This window comes from Tachysurus vachellii, chromosome 2 (assembly GCF_030014155.1).
Source record: "Tachysurus vachellii isolate PV-2020 chromosome 2, HZAU_Pvac_v1, whole genome shotgun sequence".
Classification (NCBI taxonomy): Eukaryota; Metazoa; Chordata; class Actinopteri; order Siluriformes; family Bagridae; genus Tachysurus; species Tachysurus vachellii.
This window is the reverse complement of record NC_083461.1, coordinates 24,382,527-24,395,431: the sequence shown is the minus strand read 5'-3', so window position 1 is coordinate 24,395,431 and position 12,905 is coordinate 24,382,527. Positions and strand designations below refer to the sequence as shown.

General features: G+C 39.1%; 1 protein-coding gene across 1 annotated transcript in view; it reads left to right on the top strand.

The window, feature by feature from the left end:
* Positions 1-3,565: 3,565 nt before the first annotated feature.
* The window catches only part of itga3b (integrin, alpha 3b), a 36,866-nt gene continuing 27,526 nt past the window's right edge, over positions 3,566-12,905 (top strand). Inside the window, exon 1 of the mRNA XM_060863960.1 lies at positions 3,566-3,856. Coding sequence (XP_060719943.1) covers positions 3,681-3,856 — 176 coding nt within the window. The 5' untranslated portion in view covers positions 3,566-3,680. The remainder of the gene's footprint in view (positions 3,857-12,905) is intronic.

Sequence of the window (12,905 nt, the reverse complement as noted above, 5' to 3'; positions counted from 1 at the left end):
CCGTTCTTGGGATTACGTCAGAGATGGGATTTCCCGTACTGCATTACAGAGCCATTGGCTGTTATTTCACACGTTTTCTTTGCATCGTTGAAATTATCCTGCTACTGTTGGTACCATATCCAAAAAGAAGTGCTTAATAATCAGCAAGGAGCAAAGTGATCTAGCATAGAGGCAAAGATCTGAGAATAAATACTGTAAATTTGGATGTTTGTGCTGAGGGTCTCCAGAGTGTAAGTGCCAGCAGTAGCAGCTTTTATCCCCAAGCACAGTGAGACTAGTGTTAGTTTACAGAAGGTCTGGAGTCTCCATTTATCAAGCTTTCCCTTTTGTTATAGTGCTGTTAGCAGGCATTATACTCAGGGCTTGAAATTAATACACATCCACCTGCAGAATGTGGGTAAAATTTGCCACTGGCAGGTGACCTTACAGCTTAAGGGTATATAGTCGGTATCCTATAATACATTATGTCTATATAAAAGGACATACTTAGTTTCTCAATTCAGCTTTATTTTATCATTCACATTTTTTCATTTCTATTCTCTTTATTTAGCCAAATCTGGTGTTAAAAAGCAAAGGGTACAAACGGAAAAGTGTTGAATAAATGTCCATCCATCAATTTTCTGTATTGATTGTCCTACACAGGGTTCATCAGGGGACAAGGTGGGGGACACCATAGACAGACTGCAAACCTATCATGGTGCACAATCATACACACAATTTAAAGAAGCGAGTCAGCCTACAGCACAGGTCTTATGACTGGGGAGGAAACTGGAGCATGGGGAGTGCATGCAAACTCCACACTAACAGAGCAGGGGCAGGAATAGAACCCCCCAATCATTAGGCAAATGTACTAGCCCCTAAACCAAAATACCACGGCACGAATTGCATATCTTAATTTAACTGAAATTTATCTCAGGAATTTATGGTTTTATTGAAATGCATATTGTTCACTAGTAAATCTTTAAGTATTACATCACAACTGTAAAAAAAAAGAAGAAAAATATTTGTGTGGATGGGGGGGTCATCATTATCAGTAAAATTAGGAACCTCACAGTGGATGATGAGCTACAACTTTAATCTTAAGCACTGATTATTCTGTTAACATGCAATGCACAACCATTCGCCCATGCATTTGCACCACTAATTGTGTTAAATACAGAAATGCATTCAGATCAACAGCATAATTATGAGTCTACATTAGCCTGCTGTTCATGTATCATGTTGTAGAAGATGTGGAGTGGGTTGGAAAGTGTCTGCTCTTGGAAGGAGATGTTTGGGTTGGGGCTAGAAGGCATACATGAGGACCATATGGCCTTAACAATCTGCCAGGCTGACAATTCCCATCCACTGGTTAGCTTTCTTTTGTCATATGACAGCTACCACCTGCAGAGGGAGAAGGATAATTCCTGCTTCCTTTGGCCAACTAGCATCTCGTTCAAACAGAGCAACACACTTGGATGAAAGCTCTATCTACCTTCTTCTGCATACACAAACTCACAGAGATCTATGATCAGCTAGTGTTGCCGGAATTTACAACTCCACTCCCAAGACTTTTGATGGCATTGTCTGGATTTAGGCTAGTGATTTTCCAGACTTTTCCAAAATTACTTTTCCAAAGTAAGGGGGAAAAGGTAGATTGGAAGATTCTGCATGTAACTGTGATTCTATGATTGAGTGGAGGATCTGCATGGGTCACTCAGGGTCAAGAGAATGGCCAGCGTTTATTGACTAGCCGTGTGAGGTCATTTATAACATTTTAAGTCTCCAGCTAAGCAACTTAGCTAATAAATGTGTTATTGTCTTGTTTTGTTTAATAGATTTAGCACTCATGAGCTTTATAATAAAAAAACAGCTAGAACTAGACTCAAAAACATGAGATTCATCATAAAATTCTTGTTGCACGGAGACTTGCACTGTGGAATTCACATCTGTGATCTGAAATCTACAATCTACAAAGCACTGCTTCATGGACGACTGGAGGCAAACCTCTCTTTTCAAAAAGAGACAAGTGCAAGACACATCATGTCTAAGAGTTTGGGGTTGTTCAGGATCAGTGAAGAGAAACAGTATGTAAGGTTTTCTCTTTTCAGCCTCCATTTGCAGATGTGGTCACGTTCCAGAGCATGCAAAATGTTAGGAGACTGAAACAGAGCATTAGATATGATGCTGAAAGATATGAGTTAGCACACAGATTTGTTTCTTGGTTACACAATAAGTGCTATTATTCCATGTTTTTTTTATTATTATTCTTTCATTATTCTACACAAAATCACACACACACACACACACACACACACACACACACACACACACACACACGCACACACACACACACACACCCCACACACACACAGTCCTCAACTCAATCACACACAATTTCATCATCATCCTCCTCTCCTCTGTCTTCTTAATAGGCAGAATACTGATATGATAACATGACTGACCAATCCAAGGTCAGTCCTTCGTGGCCTCACTGTAAGGAGGAACTCTTCTCTGGACTCCCATGCGAGGGCAGTTCTCTTCCAATCTGCCTGCCCAAGAGAATCAGAAGCCAGCAAACAACATGAACAAATGTTTATTACAAACAGGCCTGCTGTGTAGTCGAGTCAGAGCTAATTCTGCACACAGTCTGAAGTCTAAAGTTGAACCAGTTCTCAGAGCTACAGTATGGGAATTGAACTCATCATACATTGGTGATCATTGAGATGTGTTTTATTTACATTCCTTGACTTAGAAAAGTAACAGAAGAGGAGACTACAGACCCAGTCAAGATGTTAGAACATGCACCAACAGCATGTTTGTGGGATGCTGTGAGAGAGACAAAGAGATTCAGACAGAGATACAGATACAAACAAAGTGGTGAACAGAGACTGATGAAGATGAAGATACTTTAGGAAATGTCTACATATGGATACCCTGACGTTGTACACAAAATTAAAAATACATTTTAAATCTTATAATAAATGCAACACCCTACAAGCAGGAACATCTGGCTCATTGCAGGAAAGCCAGGCCTATAATATACAATACACCTGATCATCACACCCAGATGTGCTTCTTCCCCAAACTGCTCCATGAAGACATGGTGTGTTAAGTTTGGAGTAGAACCTGATCTCACTAATGCTTTTGTGAGCATCTAGTGGAAAGCCTTCCCAGAAGAGTGGAGGTTATTATAAGAACAAAAAAGGAAGACAGAAGACAACTTCTGGAAAGAGATGTTCATTAAGCATGCATGTGTTCGATAGATAGATAGATAGATAGATAGATAGATAGATAGATAGATAGATAGATAGATAGATAGATAGATAGATAGATAGATAGTGCAAAACATATTGTACTTTATGTGTAGAGGCAGTCCACACACACACACACACTCACACACGCACACACACACACATACATACACAGACACACACACATACATACACACACACACACACATACACACACACACAGACACACACACACACACACACACACACACACAGTGTGTCTCTCAGTGTGTGTGAAGGGACAAAGGGGAGGAGAGACACTGTGAGCAAACACCTAGAGTGCCCCTTGTGTGCGTGTGTGTGCGCTCTTGTGCGCGCCTGAGATTGAGAGCTCACTGTTCCTATGGAGTGTGTGTGAAACTCTGGTCTTGTTCGGAGTGAGACTGAGGGACAGGAAGAGACTTAAAAATGGCTCCCAGCACTCTGCTGCACTTCTGCTTCTGTATCATATACACCGCGCAAACGTGCTGTGGATTTAACGTGGATGTCCGTTTCCCGGTTATAAAAGAAGGAAAAACCAAAGGCAGCTTTTTCGGATTCTCCGTAGCGCAACATAGACTGACGGAAAAGCCCAGGAAGTACCTGTGAGTGTGTTTCTGTACCTTTCCTCTGTCCTAACAGGTCATACAGGAAGATTATAGCGGTGTATGGCAAAGATTTCTGATGTTAATTCATTCTGTAATGAAGTTTTAACTATAGACACGTTATATTTCAGCTGAAACTTGCTCAAGCACCTGCTGGACACAACAATACAATAATCTGTTTACACTGACATTTTGAAGTGTACTTAAATTTTATAATTCTTTCTTCAAAGAGACACATTTTGTATTCCACTTTTAGGTGATGTAAAATTTCTAACAATGTGTCCAATAAATCTCGATGGCTGAGTTTTTGTGCAAAATGTAACACAGAAGGCTTAAAGGATGAAGAAGAGCTCTTTATGTGAAACAGACTTGGTCTGTTCAAGGTTTTACCTAGTTTAGTTTAACAAAAGCCTGGAAAATATAATCTTAAGTATTTAATATGCAATAAAAACATGTTTAAAATGCAGCCATACATTCATTCATCTTCAGTGACTGCTTTAATGAATCAGATGAATCCATGAATCCATGAATCAGAGCCGGTCCCGGAAACACCTGGTGAGAGGCAGGAATCTTGGATACACTGGATGTGCCACCAGTACACACACACACACGCATTCACACAAACAATATTGCAGGTTTTAGATTGAACCAGTGACCCTGAGAGTGAGCTGTGAGTTGATTAGTAACATAATGGCAAATTTAAAATGATTTTGGCACAAATTTATTAACCATTTTAGTAAGACTAAAAATACCTGAAAGAATTATACTGTAAAATTCCTTGAATTTCATTTTGAAGCCCATCAGATGATTACAAAGTAGATTTGGCTCTAACGTGATGCTATAACATTGTTATAAGAATCATTTCAGGTTCACCAAAAACACTTGATCTGTCGTTTTTCACCACAAAAATCTTCCTACCTAATCACAACAAAAGGTTTTCAGTAGCATCACATTTCCTGGCAACCTTTCAGTTATTTATTCCAATCTGATGAATTGTTCTCACAACTTATCTACTAGTTGTAGATTTCCACACTGCACACAAAGCTTCCAAAGGAACGTTGAAGGCTAGACAGAATCCGTTGAAGCTTATTCAAAGCCCTAATCCTCCTTGTGTTGTGGTACAGTCGGGAGTTCCCCGAACCCTCCTCATCTTTCTGAACTCTATCCTTATTTGGGATTTCCTGTTCTACTGAGATGAATCCAGCATCATCATAGAGGGCACTTCAAAGAACTAGCATTTACAATCATATAAATTTGTTCATTTTGTATGCAATGTAATACTTAATGGTTAAATTCGATCGATTGATGCGTCATCCATGCTTCCCTGCTTAGGTTAAGTAACATGAGAGGACGTCACATGACCATGGTGATGGTCCGTCTCTTCTGGGCATTTAGGTGCATTGATAGCAGAAGAAAGGACCCGCAACCAAAAAAGACATAGCACTTAGTTTAATAGGAGCATTTGCAAGCGAAGCCTGGACGAAATGGCACCCAGCTACGTTGTTTTAATAGTCTGCCCATGAACCAGGGCCTAGAGGAGCTTTACACACCAATAAATTCACTAAATGTGCTTGAATGTTTGTCAGCTGATAAAAGGAAAATGTTGTCAATCTTCTGTACTGGTGGAAGTTTACGACCACAAGACTACAGCTCTGGTGACTTTATCGTATAAATAACAGGTTTTAAATCATTGACAAGAGTACAAGCTGGTCCTGATTTTAGATGTCGTGGAGCAATAAGCTTCCACATGGAAGAAGCGCAAATTCATTTATTGTGCTATGTCCCAGACCGTCTTTGTCAGCCGAGGACACTTCCCAGACACAACTCTTCCTGCTACTTATCCTGAGAAATTGGAATGTGTTGCCTCAAGTTTGGCATGTGTAAGTGTTAACAGTGGGATTTGTCGAAGGTCGAAGGTCGATGGTTTAGAAAATAACCCACGTCTTCACTGCAAGACTCGCATTTGCTCAGCAGACTAAGCTGATAGGAACACGGGCTATTTCAGAAATGTGAGGGGTTTGGCTGGAATCTAGTCCTGGCATGCAGGCAGCATTGGTTTGTCAGGAATCAGGAAGAATGTGAGACACAGGTGTAATTTACAGATGAAGGAGGAACGGTAAAAAAATGTGACACAGTAGTCAAAACAGTTATCATCGCTTTAGCTAGGATTAAAGCAATGATTCACATGTACAGTGAATGTAGAGTATGTTCTGCTGTATAAACTACGTGATTGTTCACACACCTGAACCACACGTGTATGTTGATGTATGAGTTTGGGTTCACATCACTACAGTAATCACGTTATAGCAACCCACTTTCTCTTAAAACGCACAGTTCCTCCTTCAGTCCCACCTTTCCAGACCTTCTCCATCATGTGTGTCACAGGGTGGTGGGTCTTCAGGTTCTTTGTATAAGCTACACTTGTGCCAAGCTGCTCTCCAGCCCCTCATTGGCTGCTTGGGCCCCCCAACCCTGAGGAATGTGAGGAATTTTTCATTCTTGTCAGCCTGCAGGTTGAGACTGGTCTGAGAGTGAGCTTGGGAACCTGCTACCCCACCAACATCCTAAACTCTGAAGGATTAGTTGCCCATTAGTTCTACACACACACACACACACACACACACACACACACACACACACACACACACACACCAGTCTCAACCCTGCATCATCTTTGTTTTAAAAAGCGAGTTTATTAACAGTAGCAATTTGCTGGTGAGTTTGAGAAGATTTTTAGATCTTATTTCTCCACCATGAACATTTAATTAAACGGGTGAATGTCGTTGATAAGCTGTTTGTCTTCTGTGCTCTCATGGCTCAAGGCCATGAGTTACTCAGCATTTCTTCTTGATACAGTTAATTCCCTCTTCTCTCTCTCTCTCTCGCTCCCTCTCTCTCCGTCTCACTCTTTCTCTCTCTCACTCACTCTTTCTCTCTCTGCCACTCACTCCTTTGTTTCTCTCTCTCTCTCTAGCTCAAATTTCTTATAATTTGCCATCGTTATTGTAAAATAATAAAATCCAAGCACATCTTTCTTTCTTTCTTTCTTTCTTTCTTTCTTTCTTTCTTTCTTTCTTTCTTTCTTTCCCTTTCTTTTTCTTTCTTTCTTTCTTTCTTTCTTTCTTTCTTTCTTTCTTTCTTTCCCTTCCTTTTTTCTTTCTTTCTTTCTTTCTTTCTTTCTTTCTTTCTTTCTTTCTTTCTTTCTGTCCTTCCCTTATAATAATCACATTTAATCACAATTTATCTAACCCAGAGTGTCTGATTAAAAACCTGCACTAAAGTACTATTAAAGTACTGTTTGCTGAAATCCGTAATCATTCTTTAATTAGACTTCAGACTCATTAGTCAGCCTCCATTCCTCTCTTCCCAACTCCCTGAACAAAAACATTGCTTCATGTTGTGAATAATTATTTCCTCCTCTTTCTGTTTTTAACTTCGCAGTTCCCAGATTTGTTTTCCGACCTCCCACTCTTCTCTGTCCTTCCTTAAAATGTGATCCATGCCGATCTATTTACACGATAAAAGATTGCAGTTAAAAAAAAAAAAAAGAAAGAATGTTCACGGTGTATGTTGTTACTGATCACAATAAATTACAGCCAGTGATGTCAGAGGATGTAATTTTGATGGGAATTTTGGATGCATGGGTCAGATGGTGGCCTTGACCTCAACGTACATCTTAATGTATTTATTCCGAATGATAATGAAAACGATGCTATTTCATTTGTCTGCTGTAAGAGGAATGTTATCTCACCTACAGCTCTTTTACACTCTATTTATTCACTCTAGTCTCATAAATAAATGATAAGCGATGCTTTTATCCAGTCATCATGAATCACTAGCTGCTCGTTCGCTTTCTGGTCTTATCACACAGAGCCACGAGGGTGTTTTGAGTTTAGGATTAAAAAAAGGAACATCAGCATTAACACATGTTAATCTCAGTCATTTGTAGTCATTCGTCAACTTTTTTCGATTCCGACATTCCGACAATCCTTCCTTTAGCGAACTACATATAAACACTTTTATCTGTGATAGCAAAACCAGGCTGAAATTCACACAGCATGAACCCACAATTTATCCATCGTATGTGTTTGCTATCCGTAACCTTTCCATTCATTAGAGCACTTCAGCTAATGCTAGGTTCATTTAATTTCATAAACACACACACACACACACACAGATACGTATTGCTAGCTTGTTGTTGGAGTGTATGTGGACAGAGATTGTTGGATGTCTTTCTTCATGCAGAATTAAACTCTTCGACCCTGCTATAAATCAGTGCTTGGAATATAAATGTCAGAACTTGATGACGTGACATGATTAAATCCACCCGAGCTGAACCTTGAGATGTTTTTTACATGAAAAGATGCCTGCTGGGATTATTACAATGTCTTCACCCTAAACTCAGCAGGGAACCCCACTTTCCTGCTCGTCTCTGGCAGATTAGCCAGCAGATAAAAAAAAACCCAGACGTGACGAGATACAGACGTCTTGGGACTCACCGTGTACTTTAGGATACGTCTGGTGTTCTTTTTCAATCTTATTTTTTCAGCATGATACAGCGGAACTGTCTTTCATCGAGTAGTGAAGGATATGAATGAGATGACCCAGGCGTGTCCTTCCCACATAAACAATAATGTTTTGTCAGCATGACGCTATCGCTACGCAACAACACGATACGACCGAAAACGATTAGAACTCGAAAATATATTTAAATAGTTTGTTAGATGAATCTGTGTTTTACTTTATGTCTATCTTTAAAGAACCTCTATTTTAGTATTCTTTGTGAGGTCGTGGCCTCCGTTAATCAGGGAGTTTTTTTAAATGCCCTGTTTACACCTTGGTCTTGTATCTGGATTGTATGATGACTGATAAGATTTGATCCTCAGTCAGACTCAGAACTGTGTTGTGTGTCATTATACAAATCAGCTCACATCCAAACACCAACAAAACTCGTGACCCCGATAGAGCGCATGCGTCGTTGTTAGAGAGAGAACGAGACTCGGGCTTAAGAAAACCAGGGGCTTAATAGTTTTACTAAGTTTTCTAGCACAAATCTGTATTGAATGATAATTTTTTTCCCACATAGAATCCCGACACATAAAACACATGAAAAGACCACATGGCCAAAGTACAAGGCCAAAGAAATCCCACCTGTAGGAGATGTGTTACTAAGCGGATCCTTGTGGATTAGTTACATAAACATGGAGCTGGCTGTAAATTCAGCCGTTTATAACTTATAGGGGGGAAGAGTAAGGAGCCAGAGGAGGACTGTCTGGCCTTTCTCAACATGCAGCCCCGATTTCACACTCGTGTAAAGATTAGGGGATTAGAACCAAAGATCTTCAACTGACAGACTTCCTTTAGGTACACAGAGAATGCGTATGAAATCAAAGAGCAAACAGCGGTGGACTATTGGGTCATGTGGCATTCAATAGGGTCCACGATGTCTTTTGTTTTCCATCATTTATCAAAATAAATAGATTTCTGTGAGCATTCGAGCAAACTGCGAGCCTAGCACTGGTCCAATAATGAACAATTAATGTACAGTTCATGTTTTCCGTCTGCACTGAATGTGGAATTTAATGTTTGCACTGGTTCAACATTATACTGCATTATTATACAGTACAGTTTATATTTCTTCTTGCTTAAAATTCTTCAATTTCAGTTCTATTGTATTGTATTCAATTCTATTCTATGCACCACTGCAAGCAGGGCGAATTCCTCATACGTAGAAAAACCCATAGTACGTTGCCTTAAAGCTGATTCTGGCATTTTGGCTTACTAGTTAGCACGCTTAGCTTCCACCTCATGTGATGTTGGGGGTGGGTGGGAGGGAAGTCGGTGGTCTTGTGTGCTTGGAGTTTGCATGTTCTCCTTGTGGGTGCTCTCCTTTCCTCTCCCAGATCCAAAGACATGTGCTGTTGGCTGACTAGCATCACTAAATTGTCTGTAGTGATGAGAGATGGGTTTTTTGTTCTTTTTCTTTTTGATGCATTGATGATCCATCATCTTAAGCATTGCTCTTTTCACAGTGGATGAAAGGCTTCATACCTGCAGATCCAGCAGTCAGGAATAATTTCAGCTGTTGCCTGTAGTCTCGCTGTAGCTCTTTTTGTTGTTGATGATTTTTATGGCTGTTAATTGAATGATGCATGTTTTTTTCTCTCTGCAGCTCTCTCACTAATGGCTGCTGGTGCCACTCAGAAAGGTAGTTTAGTTTGTCTGGAGAAAAAGATTGATGATAGATGTTTACATGGATGTCGAAAATAGTCTCGTGGGAAAGAATGGATCTGCTTGGAGAAAGCAGAACAACGACATCCATCACTTAAATTAAATTCATACAAAAATCTAAAATAATCTAATAAAACAATATCACCAATAAAGAAACGCTGTTGTTTTATTAATTTTGTTGAATTTAAAGAGATTTATAGTATAGTTTGCTATAGATTAATATTAATATTCTTATCCTAAAATGTCCAGTTAGGGAGGTTTTTTTTTTTTTTTTTTTTTTTTTTTTTTGGGGGGGGGGGGGGGGGGGGGGTTGTTGTCAGAAATTGCTTGATTTTTTTTTTCAAAATTAAAAACTTTCTGGAAAACTGCTTGAATTTTTTTTAATGTGTTTTTGTATGTGATAACATGAATGGAACAGGGCTAGGGTTCTCTAACATGCCCAATCTGTGGAGTTAAGATTTCAGTTAATATATAAAATCAGTTACTACATAAAAACACCGTCACCTCAGGCTTGATCATTAGAATAGTTAGAGATCAATAGTAACTTCATTTTAAACTTTAAACTCTAAATTTTTTTTATTGTTTCTGTACTTCTTTAAAGCTGCTTTGTGACAAATGTCGAAAGTTAAAAGCGCAATACAAATAAATTTAATTGAATTGAATGTTAGCATTTCTAACATTGTTAGCAAATCTCAGGAGGACCTTTAAGGCCGGACATTCAGCATAATCTCAGACTAATAATGAACTGATTATAAAAAAGTCTTGTTATTTAACAACGAAACAACTGTAAGTGTTCATTTTGTTTTCTGGTAAGAGATTTTGATTGAACATCACAGCAAGTAAGGTTTCGCTCAGGGGAAATTTTAAAGGATGGAGGGATTTTTTGACTTAAATACATTGAGAGAAAGAGAGAGAAATAAATAAATAAATAAATAAATAGTGAGGCATCAGCTGTTTATAGTTTTCATATATAATGTAAGTGATAATGGGAGCTAAGTTGTCTAGTGGATGTTCCATATCATTAAATATACTGTAACTATAAAAAGTATAACATAAATAAATTCTAATTAAAATTTGTAAAAATCGCTGTGGTGTCTAAGGAACAAAACACACTTTGTAAAAAGCTGTTATTGGAGCATGACGTGTTGTGTATGGGTTTCCCTCCTTCTTCATACACACACCTTGGTAACATCTAATACACTATATTCACATCGGTTCCTTTTCCAGGTCATGAAATACGGGAGAGGTTTACAGATTTTTTAGAGGCTCTGTAGTAAGTGTAACTATGGCAGTGTAATCAGGTCTGTGTTTGTGTGTGTGTGCGTTTGTGTTCATGTGTGTGTGCATACATGCATTTTGTGTTCATATGTGTACGCGTGTTTGTGTGTTTGTGTGCGCATTTGTGTTCATGTGTGTGTGCATACATGCATTTTGTGTTCATATGTGTATGCGTGTTTGTGTGTTTGTGTGCGCATTTGTGTTCATGTGTGTGCCTGCATTTGTGTTCATGTGTGTGTGTGTCTGTGTATGCAAGTTTGTGTGTGTGAGTGTGTGTGCATATGTGTATTTTGTGTAAGTGTGTGTATATGTGTTTGTGTGTGTTTATGAATGTGCATGTGTGTGTGTGTGTGTGTATGTGTTTGTTTGGGTGTGTGTTTGAGTGTGTGCATATATGTGTGTGTGTTTGTGGGTGAGTACATTCTGAAAATACATACTGTATAAATACTTGCTTAATAAATGGAGGCAGGTGACGCTTCCACAAATCCGTGTGGTGGAGACCAGACTTTACAGTGAAGACCCAAGTTTTTCACAATGCATTCTTGTCATTCTTGTGACATGTGAAGGCCTGTTACACTCACCCCTGATCACCATCCACTTGATCAAACACCTCTTCAATAACACCTTTCAAATGAAATTGTACTCAAGACTCCTAATTTTACTCAATACATCAATAACCAAACACTATTTAATACCTGGAGTAGTACTTACATAAATATTACAAATAATGCTGAATTAAGGTAGGTACTAATCACGTTCTAATGAAGAGCTCACCTTAACTCTGCCATGTGGGGGTTACAAACATGTTCTAATAGAAAGAAGAGGAATTAAACATGCACCATGTCCTGTGGGTTCAGTAACTGTGCCCCAGTGTTTTAGAGTGTGTTGAAGAGAAATGGATGGAGAATGACGCAAAACAGCTTGTGATGAAATGACTGGTGTTTATCGTTAGTGCGTCTTTCTAGGTTCCTCAGATAGGATCGTTGTTTGTGGGTGCATGCGTGTTTGTGTGTGTTTGTGTTAATGTGTGTGCGTGCATTTTTTTCATGTGTGTATGCTTTTGTATTCACATGTATGAGTGTATTTGTGTGTGTATACGTATGAGTGTGTGTACAATTGAAATGAATATGTGTGTGCGTTCGTGTTCATGTGTGTATGCGTGAGTGTGTGTTTGTGGCGTGTTTGTATGTGTATGTTTTTGTGTTCGTATGTGTGTGTGTTTCTGTTCATGTGTGTATGGGTGTGTTTGTGTGCGGAATTTTTGTTCATGTGTATATGCGTGTTTATGTATGCATGCGTGTGTGCGTTCGTGTTCATCTGTGTATGTGTGTGTGCATTCGTGTTCATGTGTGTATGTGTGTATGCATTTGTGTTCATGTGTGTATGCTTCTGTGTTTGTGTGTTCGTGTGTGTATTTGTGTGTATGTGTGTTCATGTGTGTGTATGTGTGTTTGCGTGTGTGTATTTGTGTGTGTTTGTGTGTGTATTTGTGTGTGTCTGTGTATTTGTGTGTGCTTCTGTGTTTGTGTGTGTTCATTTG